Consider the following 14100-nt stretch of genomic DNA (forward strand, 5'->3'; position numbering starts at 1 on the left):
CAGAATTTATAGAAACTCCCGGCGCTCAAGCACCCTCACTTTGCTTGGCACTATAACATTGGGCTGTTGTGTTTCGAAGTTTCAGGCTAATAATTACTGATACCTATTTATAACAATAATTGTACAGGGCTTGAGACTATGGAGCCATGGAGCTAATTCTTTTTCAGCTCACATAAAAAGAGAGATACTTCAGTAGCTCAATGTGTTGGTAAAAACCTCAGCTGTATAATAGCTTACATTTGGTTCTTGCATCATCACTGTTAGTTACCACTACACCTGTACTGTGAAACTTCACTCAGCGAAGGTCACACACAGATGTACAGTACAGCTAAATCATGCGATTAATTTTGACATGCTAAAGTAAACTCTAAATTATACTTCACTGATGCAGCTGTATTGCAACATGAAAAATAATGGGCTGCCGGATTGCCTATAATAGTATATTATAGTTAATTTATACTGGCCTATAACCACAGAGTGAAAATAGTTTATAATACTATATCAGATACAGAGCTTATATATGCTATAAAATTTCCCACTGGGAGATCCCCAAAATGACATGCACCCACATCTTTTGTATCAGTATAGCTATTATAATCATAACTTTACCAAAATTGGCCCCCTTAATTATCTAAAAGATGGTGATCACATGACCAGCTATACTGATACCAATTTTAATAGCTGAGCAGAATGTTGTTTAGGTTACACAAAAGACAATGCATCTTGGAATTCTTGTAGCTACATGGTATCTCACCTTAAATAGAAAAGAACTTCCTGTCAGGTATAATAGCTTGCTAGCTATACTGCACACTGCAAAAAAAATTAGTAGTGAATTCCATTATTTTTGTTCATGCATGGTGAAGTGTAGAAAACTGTTATTGATGATTAAGATGGCCAACAGAAAGGTGGTATATAGTGCTTGGATAAATGCGTTATAAATAGAGGAGTTTTGTATAAGGTGAATCTCAACTTATTCAGCTAAATGGGTTTCTTTGTTTTGATTATTCTGTTCGAGCATTTATGTTAGAGTGTGTATATCAATCTTTTAGCTGCTTTCAGCTCCTAGGGATGTATACATGAGATGTAGCTCCATTCAAGTTGTATCTATAACTAAGCCAGGGTGGCCCATCCCTCAGTTTTGTGCTAATGTATCTGTTAGCCTAGCTGCCAGAACTTTTTAAAGCCAAAGGAGATTCAGTTCCTGTTTTGACAGCATGTAGTCCAGTTACAAGTCCTGGCTTTGAGTCATAGTAGCTATAGTAGCTACAGGCACAACAGAGTTGGTTCAAAATACCAACATATTTTTCTTAGTGGTTCAGTTGCACTTACATCATTAAACTGAGTAGTTACTTTACTATATCCTTTAAGTGAGGTGATCATTGAATATTGACCTATAAATACAGGAAGTCAGTAACATGATTTTGCTGAGACAGCCACACTCATAAACAAATCAGATTCCTATATGCATAACGTGTATATAACTAGCTAAGTAGCTATAGCACTGAAAATTTAATCATAGGAACTTTTGCTTAAGAGAGTTTCACTGCACATACATAGTCTATATAATTCTGGCTAGAATCCCTCTAATGCATACTGTGGCTATGGGCCTGAAAATGTATATTACTTGCACGACTTGCCAAATATACAGCGATACAGTCAATTACATGTGCTGCAGTCAGTTGTACAATCCAGCCACTGATGTAACTATGTGTTATAAAATATATTCAAATGGTAAATAACGAGTAGCTACAGAGACTGAAGCATGTTACAGTTTGCTGCTGGCTGTGAACCCGTTTTGAAATAAGCAATGTTCTACCAATTTAATAGCATCTATTGCACACCCTCTGAAGAAAGTTACTCCCAGTCCGCCATGACCATAATTATGTATAACAGTGGATTTCTTCAAAATTGTTTCATCTATTTCAAGTCTAACTGTGCTCCTACCTGGTCGAAGTCCTGCCACCTCCTTCACCACCTCAGCTGTAGATAGTCCGGGACTGTATATAAAACATCTCTCCATGATTGCTTTACTAACTAATGGATCTACTTGTGTGGACCAGTTGCCTACATCTGCAGTACCACCTAATATTACACTGTCAGCTCTTGGAAACACATACGTAAGTACACCATCTTCAGTCTCCTCGGCAAAGATAGTTTTGATCCATGGAGCTTTGACCACAATAGCCTGACCTCTAACTGGGTACACTTCAGGATCATTCACTAGTTGTCTACTACCAAGTCCTGTACAGTTCACTATGATGTCATAAACACCATCAATTTCTTCTAGACTCTCTAATCTCCTCTGGACTACTACACCACCATTAGCTTTGAACTGTTCCATCTGCCATGTTAGGTAGGAGCCACTGATCATCATGAAGGTAGAATAAGCCCAACAGTTTTTGCCAGTAGGATATTGCAAAACTTTCATCTCTTCCTCTCCAACATGACGAAAGCCTAAAACGTAATCCTTCCACCATGGGTCTTGTCTCTCACCCTCATATACGTCATAAGCAGATACCAGAGAAATGTCTAGTGTCTTTGCAAGTGGTGATGAAAAGAGGCTGTACAAGTGCTGGAAAGTAACCTTAGTCCACTCATCCCTCCTGGAATCACATGATCCTACTTTGTTGTTGTCCACGACAGGTCGGATTATTGCTCCAGCAATATCACTAGTGATATGTGGGGAAAACTCTTCGGCTATCAGTGTCACTTCCGGTTTGTAAAAAATCTTTGTCAACATCACTGCAGTAGGTAGACCGATTATTCCAGCGCCTATCACTGCTATACGAGGTCGCTTCACTTTCTCCATTGTATGCTGCATTACCAGTAGACTATGTCGATTCACTTGAGGCCGTGCGGCTGTCACGACTAATACGCATGCAGCTGCACTACTGTAGCCACCTGACTCGATGTCGTGTGGTGTCAGCTAGGAAGCTACCCAAACTTTTATTGCTTCAGTACTGCAGTTCAAGTTATTAATGGCAGAAGTGAGTCGGTGAACTGATTTAGTTAAGCAATAGATTCTCTAAGCGTTGTTAACCCCGTTCTGAGTCAACTAGCTAGCCCCACCCACCTTTACTATAACGCAGACATAAAACGGAGTAGCTTTATCATATCAACAAATCATACTCTGGCTTTGTGTTTTCAGAAATCAGATGAACGCAAATGGCCTATCTATAGGGAAAGCTTTTCAGAAGCAGTGATATGCTTTCAAAAATTATCACAATGTAACATCAAAACACATACAATTACATATGCTGGACCACACTTGTTATAAACTAAAAGCAAGGTTTTATTTAGCATAGATTGTCATTCATTACATTGAACTTGTTTGCAAATCCATGAAACCCCCTGGAAACACAAAATATACTTAATAGTTTCTTTAACCATTTAAATTAGCAATGTATCGATGACACAGCAGTACTGATTCAAGTTCCTGAGTGCTTGTAGGTCCCAAGTACAGGTATGCCAAACTTGACGTTACCACATCTTATAATACTACTACTACTACTACTATGTTATTTTGTACAAATGTAGCCATGCAGTGTACACACATTTAGACACATGCCCATACACAAACACCTATGGGTTACAGTTTACTGCTTGCTGTAAACCCTTTTTGAATTAAGCAGTCTTCCACTAATTTAACTGTATCTATAGCACATCCTATGAAGAAGGTGACTCCCTGCCCGCCATGACCGTAATTATGCACAACAGTGGATTTCTTCAAAGAAGCATCGTCTACCTCAAGTCTAACTGTATGTCTGCTTGGCCGAAGTCCTACCACTTCTTCTAAAATTTTTGCTGTAGATAGTGCCGGGAAATACATACAACATCTCTCCATGATTCCTTTACTAACTAATGGGTCAACTTGTGTGGACCAGTTGCCTACGTCTGCAGTACCACCTAATAACACACAGTCAGTTCTTGGTAGAACGTATGTAATTACGTTATCTTTAGTCTCATATATAAATATGCTCTTGATCCACGGAGCCCTGACCACAATAAGTTGACCTCTAACTGGGTACACTTCAGGATCATTCACTAGTTGTCTACTACCAAGTCCTGTACAGTTCACTATGATATCATAAGCACCATCAATTTCTTCTAGACTCTCCAATCTCCTCTGAACTACTACACCACCATTAGCTTTGAACTGTTCCATCTGCCATTTAAGATATGATGCACCAATCATCATCAAAGTAGAATAACCCCAACACTTCCTGTCCACAGGGTAATGTAGCACTTTCATCTCTTCTTCTCCAACATGACGAAAGCCTAACACATAATCCTTCCACCATGGGTCTTCTCTCTCTCCCTCATACACTTCATAAGCAGGTACCAAATTGATGTCCAATGTCTTTGCTAGTGGTGATGAGAAGAGGTTGTACAAGTACTGGAAAGTAACCTTAGTCCACTCATCCCTTCTGGAATCATGCGAACCAATCTCGCTGTGGTCGGCAGGCCATATTATGGATCCCGCAGTATCACTGGTGGTGTCAGGAGAGAACTCTTCAGCTATCAGTGTCACTTCCGGTTTACAGAAAATCTCTGTCAACATCACTGCCGCTGGAAGGCCAATTATTCCGGCGCCTATCACTGCTATACGAGGTCGCTTCACTTTCTCCATCGTACTGACCCGCGTACTGACCTTTGTGGTGAATCGGGGAGTTTCCCCACTGCGCGAAATTAAACCTGCATACTCCGTAAATTTACCGTAATTGATAATGGCCGCCATGACTGATCTCAGTTCATTCAACAAGCAGAGATCTATGCCGTCTCTGATGCCATCAAGCCTTTCAGTAGAGGGTGATGACGAGTCGATTTTAGGCGGTCTTACATGCCCTGTGTGTTGTGAAGCATATAGTGATCTCGCTGATGCGAAATGTCCTCGAATCCTCTCCAGCTGTGGACACACGCTGTGTTCAGGTAAAACACTGTGTTTGTAAACTAGTTGATTGTTAGTAATTGTTTATTGTCATGAATCACAACAATCCTTCATTTTACACCGGAAGTGGTGGCGCTTTTGGAAATATTTGCAACCCTTGATCATGCATGACCCTCGGTAATTCAAGCAGTTAGGACATGGAATGTACCAGTAACACAAGCAAATGATGACCTTTGGTGTGGTAGGGGAAGGAAGAATGGATATGCTGTTTTCAAGGGGTAGTCGTTTACATTGAATCAGATGATCAAGACGAGCACAGGACCTTAGCATGTCAACTAGATTGTCAAGCGATCAAGACACTTATTTAGATGAAATTAAGAGATTAAAGATCTCTTTAGCAAATGGTTCCACAGGACTATTGGTAGCAACTACCCCTTTGGCAGTTTAACACTTTACCTTGGCCTGGTGGTCAGCAGCTATCAGTTTTGTTATTGAACAGCCTTTGTCAATAGCATTGCATTGCTTTTGAAGGGATTGATAGCCTACAGCTGTGCATATGAGCATTGTGGCATTTGCTCAGTGAGATCACTATGCCATTTTAGCTTTTGAAGGAGTATATATATATATATATATATATATATATATCTTCCAAACATGGTAGGTAAAGTAATTAGATGTACTTCCATCCTGTATGTGACTTCCCTATGGGGTGCCGTTTGTACCAAAATTGTTCAAAAACACCTTATTTGTAAACTATAACCATACTTTATAAATCAATGCTCTACTTTATAAATCATACACATATACTTTATAAATCATGCATATGGTTTATAAAGTAGTGCATTGATTTATATAGTATGATTATAGTTTATAAATAAGGCATTTTCCCACAATTTTGGTACAAATGGCACCCCATACTTCTCAGAATGCAACCATTTGTTTGAAAGCATTCAGGTTTGGGAAATTAGTTTTAAGGATTGCATGCACAAAGGATTTAACGTACAAAACGTATGCATTGATATTGCCTGTATGTCAAAATGCTGTACATGTGTTTGTGGTGTGTGCGTGTGTGCGTGCGTGCAGTTTAGGTTAGGCTATACACCTTCTGCATACACATATATACCGGTTACCATCCACAGTTTGTATTGACTCATGGGCTAAGAAACATGACAACAATCAGAGGAGAGTCAGTTGTCCACTATGTTGTACCAACACTAATTTACCTAACAACCGCATTGAGGACCTACCCAAGAACTTTGCTATACTCGATGTAATGGCTGGAGCCAGTATGATGAAGAGAAGGCAGCCATCTTACATTACAGATGGGAGCTTCTTTGCCTCCTTTAATGGTGATCTCTCCTCTTCTTTTGAGGAGAAATATTGTGAGGCTGAGTGTTCGGGTAATTTATCACCTGCGAAGCTCTACTGTTTTAATTGTTCAATGTTCATGTGTCCTGACTGTAATGATTCGGTGCATTCCAAGGTGCCCAATGAGAAAGGGCACGATGTGAAATCAGTTGTGGAACTGCAGAAATGTCAACTCCTGCAGTCACCACAATGTTCAGTTCGCAACACCTCAGGGTTCTTGACCTTCAGATCAAATTCAGACAGCTGTGTGACTTACTGCAAAACCCACAGAGAACCGATGAGAATATTTTGTGAGACGGACAACACAACGATTTGTATCTACTGCCAGTTACACGGTGACCATAAAGGACATAACTGTGTGCTGATTGATGAAATGGCTACTCTGAAACGAGAGGCATTACAAGGTCTAAAGGAAGAGCTAAACACAAAACAGTCACAGAGTGTAATAGGGTTTAACTTGTGCAAGAAAGCTGAGGAAGATATTGAAGAGAGAAGGGTCCAGCTAAAGACTGAACTGGATAAACATTTTGATTTCCTTTACTCGGCTCTTGAAGCAAGAAAGAAACAACTGGATAGTGATATAAATGAAATGGCTGAACAAACTTTAAAGGTTCTTTCTATACAGTCCAGGTTTGTGTTTGTGAACTAAAAGGTGTATGTACCTGTACTGTTGTTTCACAGTTCATGCACATATTTACAGTATTTGATTTAGCCCTAGCATAGAAATACATTGTGTTACCGGATGTTCTGTAGTTCACTGTCAGAAACATCTGGCAAGCTCAAGGGCAAGATGGGTGAAATAGACTTGTTCTGTCAGAACTCAAACTTTGACATGTTCCAGAAAGGTGACAGTGTGTTTGCTGATGCTCAGGAGACATTGCAGGCTGAAGTTGAATCCCATCCACTGGTCACTGATGGGATTGTCCTCACTTTTAACGACCAGACTGCACTAATTGATCATATTCTGGAGTACGGAGGTGTTGTGACAGGTATATAAATGTGCAGTGTGAGTCTGTTAATGTATAATGTATGTAATGTAATGTATAATGTAATGTAATGTAATGTAATGTATAATGTAATGTAATGTGATGTATACAGTAATACCCTGAGCCTCTATGTGTGTGTGTGTGTGTGTGTGTGTGTATGTATGTTTGTATGTGTGTGTATGTACGTACGTATGTATATGTGTGTGTATGTACGTACGTACATACGTACGTATGTATGTATGTGTGTACGTATGTACATACGTACGTATGTATGTATGTGTGTACGTATGTACATACATACATATACGTACGTATACGTATGTATGTACGTACGTATGTATGTATGTATGTACATATGTATGTACGTATGTATGTATGTACGTATGTATGTGTATACGTACGTACGTATACATATACGCACACATACGTACGTATGTGTGCTGCATAGCATTGTATATTTCCTGTGATTTTAGTTATTAAAAGAGCTGGGTGTCTGAGTGCGAGGGGTCAGCAACAAGCATATACAATGCAAGGTTTTCTATTGAAATATTGTACTAAAAGGTGTAAAATTACAGAAAACAACACTGTTTTATAAGATATTGAAATCTTGGAGGTGAGTTTGCTGTGCCCTCGATCACTGGTATATGAGTAATCAGTCTCTGAAGTTTATTTTCAAGTTGAATGATTTTGACATCCAACTTATGATTCAGCAATTTCATTTGCATTCACATGAACCACATGTTATTAACCAAACATTTATTGCTTTAGTGAATTGCCTTATTTCTTCGTATAAAAGCCCGGACTTTTATTTCCTTCCCAGCATTTTTGACCCAACCTGTAAACAAATACGGCCTTTATTTGAGACCGAATGTTTATTTTGGATTGGTCCGACCAACGCCCAGCATTTAATTGAATTCGGGTGGTGGTAGAACGGGATTACTGTAATAGTAAGCAGTGTACAGTGTGTTGACTACTGTATATAAACAAGTGTAGTCAAGGCTGAAAATGATAGGAAAATAGTTGTATCATACTTACCTGCATGCACTAGGACTCACCTGGACTACTCACGTGATTACTCATTATACCTTCATCCCTCAGAAGGGTCTAAACTCAAGTATGAAGAAGCAACAGCAACAAGGAAAAACAATTAAAGCCACTAACAGTAGACTCAAGTAATACCCTGAGCTTCTATTTGAGACCGGATATTTATTTTCCAAAGGTCCCAGCTTATAATCGAGACAGGTGTTTAATTAAATGTGGCTTCTATACAAGGAAATACCGTAGAATTACGATTTAATGTTCCCTGACATGAACGAATTGCCTGACATGTATACATACGACTCCTTGCATTTCATTTGTGCCAAGTGTGATTATTTGCTAGTGATAAATGCAGTATGTGTTCTTTGTGTGTGTGTGTGTGTGTGTGTGTGTGTGTGTGTGTGTGTGTGTGTGTGTGTGTGTGTGTGTGTGTGTGTGTGTGTGTGTGTGTGTGTTCTTTGTGTGTTCTTTTTGTGTGTGTGTGTGTGTGTCGCGCGTGCGCAGGTGTTATTGCCATTCTGTTTGTTTATTGTACACAGCTCCTGGCAGGGTGAAAGATCTAAAGGTACAAGTGAAAGATGAAAACAAAATGTCTGTATTGACATGGAAGAAACCTAAAAATGGTGGGAAAGTTGATAAATACAGAGTGGAGTATTCTGGAGGTGACAGAAAATTTAAACATGTTAGTGTGTGTGTAGTGTAGCTACAGTAAGTGGTTATAGCACCAACCTGGTAATCACAATTAAAGCCGCAGGTTCAATGCTTGGTGGTGGGTGTCCATACTGTTATAGTAGTTGTTGAGCAAGAAACTGTACATATTGTATACTTGCATTCCTTCAGTTTAAGCAGATGTGTATAACGAACGTATAATGGTGACCTGTTGACCTGGTGTCAACTATGCCACCAAAAGCCCAACTGTCCATGTTTCCCATTGTTTCACCTAGTACTGTACCTGAGTGGTGCACAGGTAACCCAATGCAGGCTTACTATAAAGTACTAGCTGTCACAGTAATCCATCACTGTGGCTTTAGTAAGTGTAGTACGCTTAACTCTGCCCATCTGGTGGAGGTAAGGATATCATTAGGGGACTCCTTGCTTTGGCCAACAAGAGAGCTGTTCATCCATGCTTTTCACAAGGAGCTCAAAGACCAAGTCTCCGACACAGGCTAGGTGTAGTCTCATGATTAAAGGAACAAGAGCAAAATCATACACCATATAACAAACAATCCATGACTACAAAAGCATATCACGTGAGCATGCACATATACTACAATAGGTCCCTGAAATTGTCTATCCTGGGGGTGGCCTAAATTTCAGAAACTTGTAAAGATAGTTATTCAGTGTCCCCTGGCTAGTCGGAGACTATGATCTCAAGTACTATAGAATGATCTCCAAACAGGCAGAAGTGTGTTGTGTGTGTGGATGCACAAGTGTTCTAAACAAATTGATGAGCTTTATATGCAGTAATACATTACAGGTTCATACTGGTCCAGATTTGGCCTGTCAACTACACGGTTCATTGTCTAACAACTTTGTCCACAAGTATCGTGTGATGGCTGAGAATGAAGCTGGATGTGGTCCCTACTCTCCACCACTCACCGTCAAAACTGGAGATGCTTGTAAGTACAGTATCATTTCCTTTACATACATACGTGTCACTTTGAATTACATGTTTAACTCATGTACAACATATGGTCCTACTGTAGTTGATGCAGGCTGAAATATGATTCATAGGGCGTCCAATGAATCTATACCAGGGTCTGTATTTACATGGTCTTGCTAATGAGATTGATAGCTACTGTTAAAGAGGTGGCCTCTAAGGTTTCCCTGTTTGCTAAAGTGTGAAGCTTGTAAGACCTTGTGAAGAAACCTTAATATGAAGTGAAGATTTGACACTATAGCTTCTACTGGCCAACATGGCTTCTGTTATTGTGTAGAGTGCATAAACCCTGCATATTATTTAGCTTGCATTTTATGTGTTTTGATATCACGTTGCTATGGTGATAAGATGAATGTACATGAAACCATTAAACTTTGTCAACTCAGTTTCCTGTGTGTTATAAAAATCCCTTGTATTTACAAACTATTCTGTTGGAGCCCCAATAACGTACAGGCAAGGTTGAGAGCTTCTACTCTTGGTACAAGAATGTGAAAGTGTGTCTATATTGCAGTCTGAAAGAATAGCTGAAATACTGTGATGATTATATGTTTGTGTGTTATGTAGCGTTCCACTGGGACCCATCTCGCAAGAGTCCATGCATCACACTGTCCAATGACAACCTGACTGCAGCTGTGGGAGAACACATGACAGGATTTGTAACCATCGGTGGGAACAAGATACTATCAACAGGAAGACACTATTGGGAAATAAGACTTGATCGTTTTGGACACCAGTCAACATTCAGAAGAATTATTGTTGGTGTAGTTTCAGCAGATGCTGTAGAATGGGAGAAAAGTCATGCATTTATTTCATCAAGATGTTGTCCCCTGTGTAAACAGTATTGGGCAATGGCTTGTGGTACAGGCAAGAAACTGTCTCACCAAACTGCAAGAAGAGGCTCTTCTTATGTACGTGGAAAACAGTTTAATGAAAACGACCAAGTCGGTGTATTGCTTGACCTGGACAATCATTCTATGGAGTTTTATAAAAATGGTGAACCGCTTGGGCAGGCATTTGACAATGTGGAAAGTCCAGTAATTCCAATTGTGTCCATGAGATTCCAGAAGGCTGTAACCCTCAGCTTTCCACCTATGCCAGAAGATGTCCCAAACAGTTCATGGTGTATTATCAGCAAATAAGTTTCTTCAACTCTATTTATAACTCTTTGTATTTCACAAATTCTATATTACTTAATTTTCCTTCCGATAATTAGAGAATTTTAAATTAATTAATTGTATTCCGGTTGCTATAGCGACAGTGTGTAATGGACGCTTGATAAACACCTTGAAGGATAATAGCGAAGCAGCTAAGATGGCAACAGTTGAAGCTCCTTGTGTAACTGGCGTTTCTGTTAAGACGAAAACTGCCACTAAAACGAAGTCGCCAGAAAGCGGCCAGCCTGTGCTGGGATTCACCACCAAGTCGCGTATGAAAAATGTCAAGGTACTTGTACTGTGTGTTGTGGACTGACTGAACCGGTACGGCTAGTACTGCGTGCGCTAAACTCTAGTATTTCTGGGATTAAGTCTATTATATTAAATCTCCAAACCTGGGAGTGGCTGTGGCTGTATACTCCAAAGAGTACAATGGCCTAACTCAGTGTACCTTTCGTGTGCTTGTGAAGAACCGCTTGTACGACTGTATTAACAATAAGAGCAAAGCTAGAACAGAAGTAACGTTGTGAAACTGCTGCTTTTAAAGCTCCATTTGTTCCTGCAGGTTGCTAGTCCAGAGAAAGCTGGTGCATACAAGGAAAGACCTTCAAAAGATACTCAATTTAAAAAGTTCTATGAGAGAGGCGACTTCCCTATTGCACTAGAAAACGACAAAAAGGGGAATAAGATAGCATGGAAGGTACTAGTAGATGTTCAAGATGCTAAAATTGTGTGTGCGTGTGTGTGTTCTATTAGGTTGAATTGGACAAACTAGATTATCACTTTTATCTTCCGCTGTTCTTTGATGGATTGTGTGAAACTGAGCATCCTCATGAGTTCTTCGCCAGGCAGGGTATTCATGACATGTTAGAACATGGCGGTGGAAAAGTTTTACCCGTAATACCACAATTGATTATCCCTATCAAAAGTAATTTCTCTCCTCCCTATTATCTATGTCTTACATCAAATATTTTTTTATAGATGCACTTAATACTCGTAACAGGAAGGTGATATGTACAACGTTGAAGGTGTTACAGCACTTGGTTGTGTGTGGTGATATGGTTGGAGAAGCTCTTGTACCTTATTACCGACAAATACTACCCATTTTCAACACCTTCAAACATTTTAACGGTAAGTTGATAGAGTGGATTTTTAGTAGTTTAGAGTTAACATTATGTACCTTACCAACTGTACTCAAACCTTTTCTGCACATGGAAAAATCCCTCCTAGACCTTTAACATACAGTAGCATTGATGCACTCAGTAAGGGGCACTGCCCTTTGAAATTCTACTAAAACGTTGCAACATACGAACCTGGGGACTATATACAGTGGTAACTTCATAACAGTTTATAACTACTAGCAGTGTATGCTGTAAAGGGTTATAAGCAGTATAGAATTTACACACTATGTATGTGTAATTGACTCTGAGCATTCCAGTACTCTGAGTATAGCTAAATGAACTAGTCTTGCCATTCAAACACTTCTGGAGACTATAATAAGCACCAGATCTGTGCTTATAGCCTTCAAAATTACAATAAGAAATGGTCAATAGCTACTGGATGGTCCAATTTTTAACCTCAACTTGATTGCTGTACTTGAACTCAGCCAAATCTTGTCATTTCACCGACCTGAATATATAGTAGAGCGGCTAAGTGAAAAAATCATTCACTTTTTGATAAAAGCACCAAACTTATGCTTAATTCATACTTAGATACGGTACCATTAAAATTACCAATCATATCACGCTCAAAGAACCTGACAAGTAAAATCAATAGAAAATGTATTGTGGAAGCCATAAAAGTGTGCCATAGGAATTACACTGAAACTTTGCATCTGCATAGTCGACCAAGGGATGATCATATCCAAAGCTGATCAAGGGAGGTGTCCATCCAGGTCATTAGCTTGCCATGTTAAGAAGCATGGAGGGTCACAGTATATGAAGCCATAGATGTGCAGTGTATTATTTCTATTGGATTACACCTGTACTTTTAACACTAAAATATTTTATAGTTGATTTTACCACATTTTGAAGTTTATGATTGCATCTGTAAATTTGAAATACTTCCATGTGATTTAAGCAAAAATGAAGATTCTGAATGCACTTGCATGGTTTCCTGGCCAGCTAGAAATAGGCTTATAACCCAGCTTAAAGGTTTTAAAACATGCCCTAAGGCAATGAGTTTGATGTGGCACCGTATCTCAAATAATTTAGTATACCTTACTCAACTTCCACAGAAAATTTGGTGCTTTTATCACAAAGTGAACGATTTCATTAAAATTTGTTGCTTAGCTGCTTGCTCTACTAATAGCTAGTCTGGTGGCTGGCATGTGTTTCTGGATTCCAGTACCTAGATAGGAGGTCTGTCACCACTTAGCAGCAGTCATGGCACTGTTGGAATAGTGGATACTAAGCTTATCAATTTGCTTCTTAACTGGTCAAATGCGTAGTGTGATTTATTTGGAACTTAATGTGTTTGCTATCTGTGGCTATGTGGGTTTCTACGAATGTGGGTGTACAAGATGCCCAAAATTTTCCCCACTTTGTACATCACTAATAGCGTGGTAAGGAGTGGTTGAAATAATTATAGGAGTAAAGACCAGTGATTTTGGGCGGGGTCCCTGCTTTCGCTTATATGTATGTGCATACTGTATTATGCTTGTTAGCTACTGTATGACATTTTCTTGTTTAGTGAACTCAGGGGATGGGATTGATTACAGCCAGCAGAAAAGAGAGAATGTTGGAGACCTCATTCAGGAGACCCTAGAAGCCTTTGAGAGACATGGAGGGGTTGATGCATTCATTAACATTAAATACATGGTCCCCACTTATGAATCATGCCTGCTAAATTGACTGCAGCTATTGCTTTATGTATGTGTACACATTTCCAATGGTTTGTTTAGCCTCTGTTTATTGAGCCTGACTGATAGCCGGAGTATATGTACGATGTTATGCGAGGAATTTTAGCTTCGCGCAATCATGTGACTTAACAAAACCGCATTGCGTA

At 39.4% G+C, this 14100-nt stretch overlaps 4 protein-coding genes across 4 annotated transcripts; 2 read left to right on the top strand and 2 right to left on the bottom strand.

Moving 5' to 3' along the window:
* Positions 1–1577: 1577 nt before the first annotated feature.
* On the bottom strand, positions 1578–3046 carry LOC136259103 (D-aspartate oxidase-like). Its single transcript, XM_066052525.1, has one exon. The coding sequence runs from the start codon at positions 2819–2821 to the stop codon at positions 1766–1768; it is 1056 nt and encodes a 351-aa protein (XP_065908597.1). The 5' UTR covers positions 2822–3046; the 3' UTR covers positions 1578–1765.
* Positions 3047–3474: 428 nt separating this feature from the next.
* Positions 3475–4911, bottom strand: LOC136259107 (D-aspartate oxidase-like). The gene has a single exon (XM_066052528.1). The coding sequence runs from the start codon at positions 4736–4738 to the stop codon at positions 3590–3592; it is 1149 nt and encodes a 382-aa protein (XP_065908600.1). The 5' UTR covers positions 4739–4911; the 3' UTR covers positions 3475–3589.
* Positions 4679–11168, top strand: LOC136259106 (E3 ubiquitin-protein ligase TRIM9-like). Its single transcript, XM_066052527.1, has 6 exons — positions 4679–4929; positions 6028–6886; positions 7010–7245; positions 8820–8962; positions 9758–9899; positions 10505–11168. The coding sequence occupies exons 1-6, from the start codon at positions 4728–4730 to the stop codon at positions 11077–11079; spliced, it is 2157 nt and encodes a 718-aa protein (XP_065908599.1). The 5' UTR covers positions 4679–4727; the 3' UTR covers positions 11080–11168.
* Positions 11160–14010, top strand: LOC136259108 (parkin coregulated gene protein homolog). The gene is made up of 5 exons (XM_066052530.1): positions 11160–11383; positions 11660–11794; positions 11851–12022; positions 12076–12225; positions 13786–14010. The coding sequence occupies exons 1-5, from the start codon at positions 11252–11254 to the stop codon at positions 13944–13946; spliced, it is 750 nt and encodes a 249-aa protein (XP_065908602.1). The 5' UTR covers positions 11160–11251; the 3' UTR covers positions 13947–14010.
* Positions 14011–14100: the final 90 nt, after the last annotated feature.

This window comes from Dysidea avara, chromosome 6, assembly GCF_963678975.1.
Source record: "Dysidea avara chromosome 6, odDysAvar1.4, whole genome shotgun sequence".
In the NCBI taxonomy this organism is placed as follows: Eukaryota; Metazoa; Porifera; class Demospongiae; order Dictyoceratida; family Dysideidae; genus Dysidea; species Dysidea avara.

Bases quoted from the DNA above. Each gene is read 5' to 3' on its own strand.
- LOC136259103 (XM_066052525.1), bottom strand. From the start codon at position 2,821: ATGCAGCATACAATGGAGAAAGTGAAGCGACCTCGTATAGCAGTGATA.
- LOC136259106 (XM_066052527.1), top strand. From the start codon at position 4,728: ATGGCCGCCATGACTGATCTCAGTTCATTCAACAAGCAGAGATCTATG. The intron at 4,930-6,027 runs GTAAAACACTGT...TACCATCCACAG, and splicing joins TGGACACACGCTGTGTTCAG to TTTGTATTGACTCATGGGCT. The intron at 6,887-7,009 runs GTTTGTGTTTGT...GATGTTCTGTAG, and splicing joins GTTCTTTCTATACAGTCCAG to TTCACTGTCAGAAACATCTG.
- LOC136259107 (XM_066052528.1), bottom strand. From the start codon at position 4,738: ATGGCGGCCATTATCAATTACGGTAAATTTACGGAGTATGCAGGTTTA.
- LOC136259108 (XM_066052530.1), top strand. From the start codon at position 11,252: ATGGCAACAGTTGAAGCTCCTTGTGTAACTGGCGTTTCTGTTAAGACG. The intron at 11,384-11,659 runs GTACTTGTACTG...TTGTTCCTGCAG, and splicing joins CGCGTATGAAAAATGTCAAG to GTTGCTAGTCCAGAGAAAGC. The intron at 12,226-13,785 runs GTAAGTTGATAG...TTTCTTGTTTAG, and splicing joins CACCTTCAAACATTTTAACG to TGAACTCAGGGGATGGGATT.